The 14,301-nt window shown below is 33.3% G+C and overlaps 2 protein-coding genes across 2 annotated transcripts; both read right to left on the bottom strand.

Moving 5' to 3' along the window:
- Nucleotides 1–5,977: 5,977 nt before the first annotated feature.
- LOC131616302 (IAA-amino acid hydrolase ILR1-like 4) lies at nucleotides 5,978–7,811 on the bottom strand. Its single transcript, XM_058887596.1, has 4 exons — nucleotides 7,267–7,811; nucleotides 6,863–7,177; nucleotides 6,501–6,629; nucleotides 5,978–6,417 (listed from the first exon to the last, which is right to left on the bottom strand). The coding sequence occupies exons 1-4, from the start codon at nucleotides 7,669–7,671 to the stop codon at nucleotides 6,001–6,003; spliced, it is 1,266 nt and encodes a 421-aa protein (XP_058743579.1). The 5' UTR covers nucleotides 7,672–7,811; the 3' UTR covers nucleotides 5,978–6,000.
- Nucleotides 7,812–10,997: 3,186 nt separating this feature from the next.
- Nucleotides 10,998–13,676, bottom strand: LOC131616303 (IAA-amino acid hydrolase ILR1-like 4). Its single transcript, XM_058887597.1, has 5 exons — nucleotides 12,944–13,676; nucleotides 12,434–12,559; nucleotides 11,996–12,310; nucleotides 11,731–11,859; nucleotides 10,998–11,655 (listed from the first exon to the last, which is right to left on the bottom strand). Exons 1-5 carry the CDS (start codon nucleotides 13,220–13,222, stop codon nucleotides 11,239–11,241), a joined length of 1,266 nt encoding a protein of 421 aa, XP_058743580.1. The 5' UTR covers nucleotides 13,223–13,676; the 3' UTR covers nucleotides 10,998–11,238.
- Between the last annotated feature and the right edge of the window lie 625 nt (nucleotides 13,677–14,301).

Genomic DNA, 14,301 nt, shown 5'->3' with positions numbered 1-14,301 from the left:
CTATCAAACTTTTCATGCCATTGTTCAGGAGCTTGTTTTAATCCATACAGAGATTTGTCTAACTTGCAGACGTTGTTTTCTTGTCCGTGTATCACAAACCCTTCCGGTTGTTCCATATATATTTCTTCATCTAAGTCACCATTTAAAAAAGGTTGTTTTAACATCCATTTGGTATACTATCAAGTTATAAATAGCAGCTATTGAAATAAGTACCCTAATGGATGTAATCCTGGTGACTGGAGAGAAGGTGTCAAAGAAATCTATATTTTCTCTTTGTCTAAAACCCTTGGCTACAAGGCGAACCTTGTATTTATCAATAGTTCCACCAGGTTTTAGTTTCCTTTTCAAAATCCTTTTACAACCGATTGGTTCGCAACCAAGAGGCAAGTCTACTAAGTGCTAGGTCGTGTTAGATTCTAGCGATTCTATCTCATAGTTTATAGCTTCTTGCCATAAATCTGCATCCATATATGAGAAGGCTTCTTGAAGATTTACTAGATCTTCTTCTACATTATAAGCCGCATAATCAGGCCCATAGTCTTTAGAAACTCTTACTATTTTACTTCGTCGAAGTTCTGTTTCTACATTGTCGCTGCTTTCTGTGCTTCTTATCACATAAATGTGACTCGATTGAGCGCCCCCACTATTTCTCGATTTGAAGGGCAATTCATATTCATAGAAACCAGCATCATTTAATTTTATGATCACTTTTGCATTTAGGTCATAAAACCTATATGTCTTACTGTTTGTTGCATACCCAATGAATACACATTCATATGCTTTACTAGCGAGTTTAACTCGTTTTGGATCCGGAATTCTGACATAAGCCAGACATCCCCAAGTTCTCAAATAAGACAAGTTTGATTGTCTTTTCTTGAATATCTCATAAGAATAGATATTACTCTTTGACTTGGGAACTCTATTCAGGACATAACAAACAGTCAATAAAATTTACCCCCACTAGTGAGGTTCAGCACCAGAATTCATCATTATTGCGACAACAAGTTCAGTAAGAGTTCTATTCTTTCTTTCTGCTTTACCATTCATTTCAGGAGAGTATGGAGCAGTCGTTTCGTGTACAATTCCATGTTGTTTATAAAAATAATTAAATAAACTAGAATCATACAGTTTACCTATCACTACAAATTCTTACTAAATCATTTTCAAATTCTTTACAAAGTTTTTAAACTTATCAATTTCATTAACAAAAATATCATTCTTTGTGATGATGGTGTACAAATCTACCCCAATAAACTGACTAAATCTTTTCTTATTTTTTTAAAGAGAGAGAAAAAAACATAAACATGATTCTTTATAATCTCTGGAGTATACATGACATCCTTCAAGATTAAAGTCTTTTCATAGGTGGCCATGTTCCACTTCTCCAATATCGACAACATTAGTGGTCTGGACATCTCCCAACAACCCTTTCTTATCTTTAGTATTCGTGTATGTTTTAAACGTAACACGATCATAACAAACACGACGAGATGTTATGACATCTTGGCCAGCATCTGTCAGGAACCATGTTTTAGCAAAATTGTTGTCAATCCTAAAACCATGGTACTAACAATCTCCCCCTTTGACAAATTTTGACTAAAACAACCAAAGCACAATTAAGTCTGGAGATAGAAATAAAATCACAAACAAAAAAAAAAACATAAGATTCATGAAAAACATGAAAACTCTGTAAATTGTGTGTCATTTTCAATACATTAACACAACTCAATAGTTTGTACAATCAGACATTTTATTTAACACAACTTAATAGCTTGTACAATTAGACAGAAACATATCAGGGATAACATATTGTTTCAGATCTATCCAAGAATACCCCCTATCACACAAAATCAATTCTTGTCACAGAAAACTAATTCTCCCCCTTAAGTGAAAGAATAAACTTTTCCCGAAGCACAAGAAAATCAATTTGAACTCAGACTTGAACTATCCAAGTTCACCATACTAGAAAATCATGCAGCATAAGTAGCACACATAACACAGAGCACAGTAGTCAAGGTTTTCCATAAAACTCAACAGTCAGGATGTTATAACATCTCGTAGAATATCCTACACACATAAGTAGTAGAAGCAAAAGTAACAGCAACACCAACAGTAACAACAACAACAATCAGTACTAGCTCTATTTAGGTGCAAACAGTAAGAAACTAAACTAGACTTTTCTAATTAACATATGAAGACATGTGACATGTAACACTCTTTACTCCTACAAAAACAAAATAAAATACTAAACTTACTGATAATTACTAACACACTATACTATTTTTTTTAGTCAAAAATTGACAAAAACATAGTGAGTGTATAAAGACATTGGAAACAACCTAGAAAACAAAAATAACATTTTTTGTATTTTTTATTTTAACAAAAAATAAAACAGTCAAAAAAATTACCCAATCCTTCCACCCGAGTCCTTGTAGTTGACTCAATCTTCATCAGCATCTGAGTCAGAGTCATGAACATGATTTTTCTTGAATGACTTCATCTTTGACACCGATTTCTTCCATGTTACTGATGCTCCAGTAGATGTTCCAACATTGGACACATTCTTCTTTAGATTAGTATTCTTATCCTTCTTGGCTTTTAGTAGGAGATCCTTTTTAACCTCAACATTTTTGTTTGATTTGCTCATGTTGAAATGCAGCACGAGATGAGGAACAACCAGTAAGGTATTTTAAATACAAAGAGAGTTACTTTGTTTGAAACGATTCATTGCTTGTAACGACAACTCAGTCAATGAGAGAGTGTTTGGAAGACGTTAAATCATCTTTAGAAACAGTGCACCACTCATCGTAGGAGAGAGATACTCTCTTGTTTACCTTTTTCTCTTTCCAAGCATTGATTGTTGAAAAATGTTCCAACATTTGGAATGAAATTCTCTTATGTCATTGGAACATGTTTCTTTTGAATTTGCACGCATCACTAGATGAAGAGGGAAGAAATTTTATTGGCAAGCCTTCCAGACAATAATTGTTACGAGTCTTCAGCAGTACACAATTCTCAAATTACCCCTTAAAAACTATCAAAATGGATAGTCTCTAAAGACTTAAAAATATTTCTCTAAGTGGATTCACAGAAGTTCCAAGATTAGGATAAACACTATAACCTGTAGCAAGGCCCTTGACAAGGAGATGACCAGTAAAATGATCTTTTATCTGCTATACACACTGACATTCTTGAATATTTAGATTTAAACTATTTTCCACAGTACAATATCAGGACATTTTGTTGGACATTGCATTCCTTTAGCATCCAAAACAATTGGGAGTAACAGTCTCCTTCAGCATAATACATAACTTTTGAGAAGGACAAGAATTGGATTCTTGTTGATTCAAGGAACAACATTTGTTTCTAAATAACCAATTTTGGTCCATTAGTTATTTTATCCTAGTCCGACTCTTTTGGATAAATTACTTTAAGCATGGATAGCTATAATGGATCCAGGTTAACTCAGACCCATTCTAGAACTTGACCTAAGAGTTCAAACATGTATAAAGCCCCTTAAGCTTGAATCTTGTTAGAGGCAAAGTGGGAAAAGTCCTCCAAGAAACCGAACATGCACAATGGTCAGGGTCAGTCCTGGGTCAGGGCAACCAGACCCACAATCCAGAGCCTCAAAAAACTTGGGGCCTCAAAATAATTGTTCATGGGCTTGATAAAAAAACATTAAGTTTTGTATATATAATTTGTAACGAAAATAGTATAGGTATTATAGTCGTAGCTCAGTGGAAGACGATTGTTACTTTAAATCAAAAGGGAGCGTGTTCAAATCTTGGCTCTAGCAAATATTTTTTCCTTTTTCTTCAAAGAAGAACCGTAAATTGATATATATGCATCATACATACTTTTATTGTTATTATTTCTGTTTTATTTTCAAAAAATAATCCTTCTTTTTTTTTCAAAAAAATATAACCTTATTAATAAAGGTAGATAATATTAATCTAATAAGTAATTAAAAGTTCACATCTTTCACTAAAACAAAAGGGTAAAGTGGTGATTTTCTCCTTTCTCTTAAACAAAAGAGAAAAATAAAATTCAAAAATCAAAATTCAAGATTGATTACCCAATTTTTTCCTTTTCTAATTGGTCATTTTTACTTCTTTTTTATTCTTTACTATTCAATTTGTATAAATTTTTCAAATTGAAATTTGTTTAGTTCGATCGTGTTTGTTATAGCAAAAATTGTTTTGATATAAGTTCTTCAAAAATTAAAAGTAATTGTGAAAATTTTGTTTCAAAAAATACTAGAAAAGAGACTTTTTTTTAAATAGCTAGAAGGTATTTTGATAATATTTATTGGAATATGACTTTTTTTTTGTTGGTGATGCTATTTACAGTTTAAATAAATGATGTTATTTTTTTAAAAGAAATATATATTATTTACAGTTTAATATTAATTAAATTAATATATATACTAAAATATCCTCAATTTTATTTTATTATTTTAAAAATATTATTTTCTTTCACATTCCTACTTTTCTTTTTGTGATTTTTTCTCTATTGCTTCCATCAACTTATTATAATTATTCTTCACGTTCAAATTATTTTTTATTTTTTTATTTAATAAAAATTATAACTAATATAATTTTTTGTTTTTTATTATAATTTATTTTATGTATTCAAAATTTGTTATCAACACATAGTTTATTTTGTGTCGAAAGTTTTAATATGAATCAAGTGTACTCAATTTTTTTAATATTATGCGATAAGTTATAACTTTTTAATCACTCAGTTATTAAAATATTATTTCCAAGAAAATATTTATGAAATTTTTACAATTAAATATCATATCACTTATATAAAATTACAAGGATAAAATTGTAAATTATTATTAAAATCCCTCCCCTCCCCTCTTGAACCAAACATATTTTTAAACGAGATTCATTCCCTTCCCTCCCCTCCCCTCCCCTCCCCTCGTTTGAACCAAACATATATATAATTACAAAAAATCCCTCCCCTCCCCTCCCCTCCCTTCCCTCCATTAAAATCCCTCCCCTCGTGAACCAAACATATTTTTAAACGAGATCCCTTCCCTCCCCTCCCCTCCCCTCGTTTGAACCAAACATATATATAATTACAAAAAATCCCTTCCCTCTCCTCCCCCTCCCTTCCCTCCATTAAAATCCCTCCCCTCCCCCTCATTTGAACCAAACAGACCCTTAGGAGCAATGATACGTTATACATATACACCATTTCTTTACATCTCTCCCACATATAACTATTAGTGTGTAAAAGTATGATTAATTCAGTTAAACAAATAGTAGTAATTGATTCAATTTATAGTTAAAATTGTAGTTAATTTAATTACATAGAAATTGCGAGCAAAAAGTAAAAATTACTATCAGAGCTTGTTAAGCTCTCATACCATATTAATAACAATGACTATCAGAACTTCTTAAGCTCTCATACCATATTAAGATATGTGGTTGGTCCTAATTCAACTGTACAAAATCAATTTGTACGATGAAGATTGTCCCTACTTATAAACTCAATGCATTGATTAGCTATGTATATACATGTACATTAGTGTAGGAAAATAAATGAATAAACTATCACTAACTAACTGCATAATCACACTTAACTAATCTATACAACTATACAACTTAAATATATTGCCTATATATGTCAGTGCATAAACTAATAAAAATAAGAACAATTGACATTTTAACTATGAAATAATTAAAGTAAATATTTGAGATTTGTTTATTTATTTTTTCATTCTATTTCTTTATATAGTGAAACTGAAAGGTTCTATGACAAAAAAAATTATGTGCGAAGACAAAGAACAACGAAAAAACTAAAATAAATAATCTTTAACAAAAAATAATTCTCTTTGTAATAAAACAAAAATTTAATTTAACAGAAGAATAAAAAAAGATTACATAAAGTACAATAGTGCAATATGATCCTAAGTTCAACATAAAGACTAACAATACCTAAAGAATGTAACATAAAGGAGCAATTTGAGGAGAACAAATCTAACATTTATATTTCATCAAGATATTTAACGTCGGCAGCACGAGGCATATTTTGCCGATGTTTTAGAAGATAACTAAAAGCTAATGATGCATGAAGTGCAGCTCCATAAGGAAATCCATCTTCATTGATTTTCAGATAAGCTGAATGTAAAGATGACTCAGACGGGTTAGGTGGGGCATTTTGCATTCCAAGCATGAAGAAGTAACCAGGAATGACCTCTTGATAGAATGCAAAATCTTCAGCTGCCATGGCTGGTGTCATGGCACTATCAACTTTATCGATACCAAGCATATTCACTGCAACATTCACAAAATGCTCATGCAAGGTACTATCGTTTACGGTTGGAGGATAGCTAGGTTTCTCTTCATCAAGAAAATCCACAGTTGCATTGCATCTATGCACAGCAGCTTGTCCGACAATAATCTGCATAAAAGAACTGGTTTTAAGGTCTGTCTGTGTTTTACTCTCGCTCAATCAAACTGAATTGATTGATTTCGATTGTATACCTGTTCAATCCGCTGTCTCAGATGGATGAAGCTTTGATTAGAAAAAGCTCGGTAGGTGCCACCAATTGTAACATAATCTGGAATGACATTGAATGCACTACCTCCTTGGAACTTTGCAACTGTCACAACCTGTGGGAACATACATTATATAAGGAATGATGATCCTTGGAAACAAAGTTATATCAAACTATCTCTATAAAAGAAAAGCTCTAACTAAACCTCCTATCATTTTTAATTGCGGTCCTGCAATTGTGGCCACAAAATTGCTGACCGCTACCGTTCCGCAATCCCACAATTTCACCCATGTTTCTTTAAATACTTTTATCAAAACTCAAATTTCAGAACTCCAAAGCTCAATTTACCTGTGAGTCTAAAGGATCAGCTTCACGAGAAACAAGGTACTGTAGGCTAATGATCACGCTAGAAGCTGCCAATATGGGATCTATAGCCTCGTGAGGACTAGCAGCATGACCTCCTTTTCCACTTATTTTTGCTTCAAATCTGCCACTTCCTGCCAATATTGGACCAGACTTAGAGGCCACTTCCCCTATTGGTAAGTCAGGAGCAACGTGCAGTCCAAAGATAGCAGTAACATTTTCTAATACTCCAGATTCAAGAATTTTCTTTGCTCCTCCACTTCCTTCCTCTGCTGGTTGGAAAACAAGAACAACAGTTCCCTAGTTACACAACAAAATAAAGAATTTATCAGTAATCCATGAAAGGATCCATAAGTACAAACCAAAGAGAGTATAATTAAAGATCTCACTTGTATCTCTTTTTCATGCTTTTTAAGAATCTTTGCAGCACCGAGTAGCATGGTAACATGAGCATCATGACCACAAGCATGCATTTTTCCAGCCACTTTACTCTTATGCTCCCACTCCACCATTTCCTGAATGGGAAGAGCATCCATATCAGCTCTTAAAGCAACAAAAGGAGGCAAACCAGTTCCTATGGAACCAATGACACCAGTGATTGCAACCGGATGTTTATAAGGTATACCCATTTTATCCAATTCTGATCTTATCAATTCACTTGTCTCAAATTCTTCAAAACTCAATTCAGGATTCTCATGAATCTTCCTTCTGATACTGACCATCCAATCAAAAACCTCAGGACTCTTGGCAATCTCTAGAAAGTTGTTAAATTTGAATTTGAAGAAAGAAGACATGGTTTGTTTTGGTGTGTGTGGTAGTGTGAAAGATTATGTGTTGATAAAAAAAAAAGCTTGGTTTATGTATGATGATTAGGTAGTTGACAGTTCCAATTTCTTATGGCTCAGATATTATGTCTTTCTGGTATACACTGATCCACGGATGAATACAATAAAAAAATTTAATGAATTCATATTTTTTAGTCCAATGCATTAAATGCAATGCAGCCAATCATTAACATTTTATAATAAAAAACTGTTAGCATAGCTGTCATGAACCTAAAATTCTAAATCTCTGATTACTTACATAAGTTGCTCATTAATGCTTGCACCAACCACATTGTAGTCACTATGTACATATTAACCAGCATGAGTTCACGCAGATTTTTATCTGTTGATAACAAAAAATATTGTTTTTGTTTATGATCCACATGGTGAATATAAAAAAGTCGATGTTAAAAGAAATACATTATATGAAATACAGCCAACCATTTGTACATTTTATAATAGTAACAAGCTGTTAGCTTATCATAGTTAGTATGTACCAACTTTTTAATTCAAAATTCGAACATGTTACAAATGGAGTTGTTGTAAGTGTTGGTTGCTCTTCCTCTCATGCATCAGGAGATGTTAGATCCTTCTTTAGTTTGTCGGTATTTTGTTGGCTTGGTCCTTTCCTTGATCTTTATTTCTTGCAATGACTTGCCTACACTTAAAATTTCCATCAAGTACTCAATTCTTGAATTCAGCATGCGAACGAATTTAGTCATACCTTCAACTCTGAGATGGTTAACATGAGACGAGCTTTGTCTTGAAAAAGGGCTTTAATTTGCTCCTTTTTCTTCTCAACAACTTTATATTCTTCAATCTAGTCAAGGTACATTATCTTGTAAATTTCAACAAGAGCACCATCCGATAAGTCATCACCCCTAATGTCACCATCATTATGAACTTTTGAACTTGATTTTATTCGAGTAGTGAACGTCACCATACTGTTAGCTTGATCATATTCACTTCATCTGACTCATCAGTAGAGAAGGTGGAATTGTATCCATTTTACTATTTTTTAAGAAAGTTTGTACATTCAACCTGAATGTATCTGAAACCTTTTGTTCAGTTTTTTTTCCATCTTTTCCTTTACGCTAGAAGTTGACACATTTAGAATTATTTTGTTGATTGTCTTTAACATCTGTATAAACATTATTCTTGAACCTCTTGTCAAGTTTTCTCATTACTTTGCTAAAAATCTTAGCTAGCATGAAAATAGACTCAATCATATTATCATCATCATCACATTCTACCTGGTCATCACAATCTTCAGTATTCACTTTGAATGTCACACCTTTACTCGTTTTCTCGGATTTGTCAGTTATGGTCATTTCAAAAGTGAATAAGGGTCCAATTAACTCATTAACTTTCATTATGGAAACATCTTGAACTTAAATGGTTGTAACCTCATATCAATTTTGGGCAGAGATCTTGAGATTTTTCTTATAAGCTTTTCTTCACACATCTTTTCACCAAGAGCAAAGGAGTTGTTAGCAATGTCACCAAGTCGGATATTGAATTCAAATATAGTTTTGTCTTCCTTCATCTTCAAGTGCCAAATTTTGTTGTAAGAATTTGAAGTCTTGACATACGAACTTTGGATGTACCTTTATAAGCAACCTAAAGTGTCTCCCAAGCCTCCTTAGCATTGGTGCAAGTATTAATGATCCTAAAGATATTCTTATCAAATCCTTTATATATGGCATTAACAGTTTGAGTGTTGTCTTCAGTTGTTGATCTTGGGAGTCCATCCATGTATAACTAATTTTCAAGTCTTGTTTTCCATTGACTTTAGAAAGGAAACCATTCGAGCCTTCCAATAGTCATAATTCGCACCATCAAGAATTGGTGGTTGATTCACAAATCCTATTCCTTTGGCATTGCCCATCTTAAACAGATTAAATAGAAAACCTTGGAGCTCACACAACCAGAACAGTGTGTCAGCTCTGATGCCAATTAAAATTATGTTTGATCAACGACAAGATGTCACATACTGTGTTGAGACAATGTGCAAGACAATATGATGAACAAGTAGAGAAGAACAAATAAACAAATAATTAACACACATAATTGTTAGCCTAGTTCGGTGCAACGTCACTACGTCTAGAGGGCATTAGTCCAATGAAGAAAAATTCACTAATCAGTAGTCAATAGCACACAATAGTCTCATCTGAACTCTCTCAGTCCAGTACCCTTTTCTTAAAACTACCCTTGAATTTCGATCTAGGCTTCCCCTGATACATATTAGTACACTCATATCATACCTCTGAAACATCCTTATACAACCAGATATATAGCCGACGTTTTTGAAAGGGAAGTGGTCAAACTTCATCCAGTGCTAGTGTCGATTGTGAATGACAGGGACCATACTTTCATGAGCAATTTTCGGCATAATTGTTTAAATTGCAGGGAACTCAATTTCGTATGAGTACAATCTATAATACATAAGTACGGGTATGGTACCCGGTGCAGGTACCGGTACCGATACGGAATACGGCAATTTAAAAAATATAAGTTATTTAGAAAATACATGAGTATATAACTAAATTGCTAGATTCACAACAAAACATCATTATAAAAGTTCAAGAAAATAAAAAATAATATTAAGATACAATATCGAAGAAATTAAAATACGTAAATATACTATATTGATATTTGAGAAAACTACAAATTTCACTCAAAATCGAATAATAAAGAAAAAAAAGAAGTACCACGACTACAGTACATGTACCCGATACGGGTGGGTATCCAGTACCGGTACTTCACCATTTTAAAAATACCCATGCTTGATGCTTTAGATAGTACAATTTACCATCTAGAGTCGGATGGTCAAACTGAAGTGATTAATAGGGTGTTGGAAACCTACTTGCATTGTTTTTCTTCTGAGTAACCAAAGGTTTGGACGAATTTTATTCATTGAGCAAAATACTGGTACAACACTATTTTCCAGACTCAATTGGTTCTACATCGTTTGAAGTAGTTTATGGGAGATCACCACCCTCTATTTCCCACTTTATACTTGGTGAGATCCTTATAGAAACAGTGTCTCAATACCTAAGGGACAAAGATGAAGCCTTGAAACTGTTGAAAAAAACATGCTTAAGGCAATCTACATTGGCTGTTGGAGATAGAGTCTATTTGAAGAATAGAAATTCTGTCATTCATTAGTTCTTTCTCTTTTTTAGTTATTTCTTTCTCTCTTTCTTGTTATTGTTTAACTCTTAAAGTCACTAATAACTCAAACTCTACCAAATGTTATTTATGATCTCTAGTTGTAAAACAAAAGTTGTGGTTCGAATAGGTACGAAATATAATATAAATTACAAGATTATCATTTGTTAATAACTTAAAGTACAATAGTGCAAGATGATCATAAACTCACAACTTAAAATATAACATAAAGTAAAATAGTGCAAGATGATCATAAGTTCATAACTTAAAATATGACATAAATCATCATAAGTTCATAACTTAAAGACTAACAATACCTAGAGAATGAAACATAAAGGAACAGTTGGAGGAGAACAAATCTAACATTTATACTTCATCATGATATTTGGTATCAGCAGCACCAGGCATATTTTGCTGATGTTTTAGAAGATAACTAGAAGCTAATGATGCATGAAGTGCAGCTCCATAAGGAAATCCATCTTCGTTGATTTCGAGATAAGGTGAGTGTAATGATGATTCAGACGGCTTATGTGAGGCATTCTGCACTCCAAGCATGAAGAAGTAACCAGGCATGACCTCTTGATAGAAAGAAAAATCTTCAGCTCCCATGGATGGTGTCACGGTACTATTAACTTTATTGGTACCAAGCATATTCACTGCAACATTCACAAAATGCTCATGCAAGTTACTATCGTTTACGGTTGGAGGATAGCTAGGTTTCTCTTCATCAAGAAAATCCACGGTTGCTTTGCATCTATGCACAGCAGCTTGTCCGACAATAATCTGCATAAAATGATTGGTTCTAAGGTCTGTGTTTTACTCTCATTCAAAATGAATGGAATAATTTCCATTGCATACCTCTTCAATCCTCCGTCTCAGATGGCTGAAGCTTTGTTTAGAAAAAGCTCGGTAGGTTCCACCGATTGTGACATAATCTGGAATAACATTGAATGTACTACCTCCTTGGAACTTTGCAACAGTCACAACCTGCAGGAACACACATTTATGTAAGGAATGATGATCCATGAATAGGTTTTTTACCATTTCTTCTTATTTCTGATGTTAAAATATTATAAGCTATTTCTATAAGTTCTTCTAATCAATATCATAAACTTCAATTTACCTGTGAGTCAAAAGGATCAGCTTCCCGAGAAACAAGGTACTGTAGGCTAATGATCACATTGGAAGCTGCCAATATGGGATCTATAGCGTTTTGAGGAACAGCAGCATGACCTCCTTTTCCACTTATTTTTGCTTCAAAACGGCCACTTCCTGCTAATATTGGACCAGACTTACAGCCCACTTCTCCTACTGGCAGTTCAGGAACAACGTGCAATCCAAATATAGCTGTAACATTTTGTAATACTCCAGATTCAAGAATTTTTTTAGCTCCTCCACTTCCTTCCTCTGCTGGTTGGAAAACAAGAACAACTGTTCCCTGAATTAGGAAGAACGATAAATACAAATAATATAAAGGGATGGATTTTTAAAGTTGATGACAATTTGGACAGAATATAACATAAAGGAAACAAAAATAAGGGCAGGTCAAAAGGGGACACACTTGTATTTCTTTTTCATGGTGTTTGAGAATCTTTGCAGCACCAAGTAACATGGTAACATGAGCATCATGACCACATGCATGCATCTTTCCAGCTACTTTACTCTTGTGCTCCCACTCCACCATTTCCTAAGGTTTAAACATCATATAAATATAATAGCAATGACAAAAGGCAAATTTGAGAAAAAACAAACAAAATTACAAAAAACTCAAGCTGTTGGATTCAAGGGTTTAATGTTCGAATCCTGCCTGAAACAATCATCGGCTAAACTCTATTACCAAAATCCTTTTCCTTAAGAACTGCAGAGTTAATTAAAAAAAAAAAAAAACAGAAAAAAAGTCAACTATCTTTGCATCTATACTATAGGGTAAGGCAATATGAATATCATGTAAGAGTGGTAAGGAGTTTTGGTGGTTTAGGGGAATAACGTAGACTTGAATTCTCTAATAACATTACTAACAAAGGACTAATTATTAACATTTGTAGTTAAAAAAATGATGTAGTTCATGAACCTGCATAGGAAGAGCATCCATATCAGCTCTTATAGCAACAAAAGGAGGCAAACCAGTCCCTATCAAGCCAATAACACCAGTGATTGCAACCGGATGTTTATAAGGTATATCCATTTTATCCAATTCTGATCTTATCAGTTCACTTGTTTCAAATTCTTCAAAACCCAGTTCAGGATTCTCATGAATCTTCCTTCTGATACTGACCATCCAATCAAAAACCTCAGGACTCTTGGCAATGTCCAGAAAGTTGTTGAATTTGAATTTGAAGAAAGAAGACATGGTTTGTTTTGGTGTGTGTGATAGTGTGAAAAATTATCTGTTGATAACAAAAAATGCTGCTTTGTTTTTGTAATATGAGAGTAGGTAGTTGACTCTAATGGTTCCAATTTCCTATGACGTAGAGATTTGTCAAATTCGTATATAATGATCCACGGGTGAATATAAATATCAAAAACATTTTATGCAATGCAGCCAATCTTAAACATTTTATTATGACAGACTGTTAGCTTAGCTGTCATGAATCTCTATAAGCAAAAGTAAGAGTTCTAGAGATTCACACAGGTGTTGTAACTGAGTTCAAATTTGAGTTATCTGTTGATAACAAAAAATATTTTATAATACAGCCAACGTTTAACACATTTTATAATAACAAACTGTTAGCTTAGCTGTGAATGTAATGAATCTCTTTAAGGAAAAGTCAGAGATCTAACTCTATGACTACCTACATAAGTTATCAAGGTTGGTCATTCATAACATGTCAACTAAATTTACTCACCTAGTCATCAGTACAATGAATTCTACGAAGATTATGTACCTCAAGAATATGGCGGCATTCCAAAAACACATTGCTCTAATTCTTTGTGGTCGGAATTGTTTCTTCTTGATCATCCAATTCAGATTTTGTTGGAGGAATTGTTTCTTTTGATTTCCGGATTGAAAATCTGACAAAGACACAATTTCTTCTTCTACTTCATTTTGGGATTTAAAAACTACTGAAGAAACTGTTTCTACTTGATATATCCAACGGAATCCTCACTGTTTTATCGCTACTTCATCATATAGAGTTTCATCAATAAAGAATCTAAATGTAAGTTTTGGATTGTAACCGGTGTTGTTCACACCATTACTGACTTTTATTTTTCAACTGCATCCATTATCTGCCTGCAACTTGCTGGATCATACCACAAAACCAAATGATCCGACATCCTGTGGACTGGCGTATTGCCATCATGCGCAGGTTCTTATTTTTAAGTTTGCCTAAAATTATAATTTACAATATCATCTCTATATAATAATAATACTTAATTAAACATGCACAGTTTCACTCGAACAATTCGAATAATTATGCCACAGGAGGA

The sequence above is a fragment of the Vicia villosa genome, linkage group LG7, assembly GCF_029867415.1.
Source record: "Vicia villosa cultivar HV-30 ecotype Madison, WI linkage group LG7, Vvil1.0, whole genome shotgun sequence".
Lineage (NCBI taxonomy): Eukaryota > Viridiplantae > Streptophyta > Magnoliopsida > Fabales > Fabaceae > Vicia > Vicia villosa.
Note: the sequence above shows the minus strand (reverse complement) of the source record. Positions and strands in the feature narration are given on the sequence as shown.

What these genes read in the sequence shown, in the direction of transcription:
- LOC131616302 (XM_058887596.1), bottom strand. Translation starts at nt 7,671, where the DNA reads ATGTCTTCTTTCTTCAAATTCAAATTTAACAACTTTCTAGAGATTGCC. An exon ending in CTGATCCTTTAGACTCACAG is followed by an intron (nt 6,630 to 6,862) that starts GTAAATTGAGCT and finishes ATGTTCCCACAG; the next exon opens with GTTGTGACAGTTGCAAAGTT. An exon ending in TGAGACAGCGGATTGAACAG is followed by an intron (nt 6,418 to 6,500) that starts GTATACAATCGA and finishes TCTTTTATGCAG; the next exon opens with ATTATTGTCGGACAAGCTGC.
- LOC131616303 (XM_058887597.1), bottom strand. Translation starts at nt 13,222, where the DNA reads ATGTCTTCTTTCTTCAAATTCAAATTCAACAACTTTCTGGACATTGCC. An exon ending in TGGATGCTCTTCCTATGCAG is followed by an intron (nt 12,560 to 12,943) that starts GTTCATGAACTA and finishes TTTAAACCTTAG; the next exon opens with GAAATGGTGGAGTGGGAGCA. An exon ending in TGAGACGGAGGATTGAAGAG is followed by an intron (nt 11,656 to 11,730) that starts GTATGCAATGGA and finishes CATTTTATGCAG; the next exon opens with ATTATTGTCGGACAAGCTGC.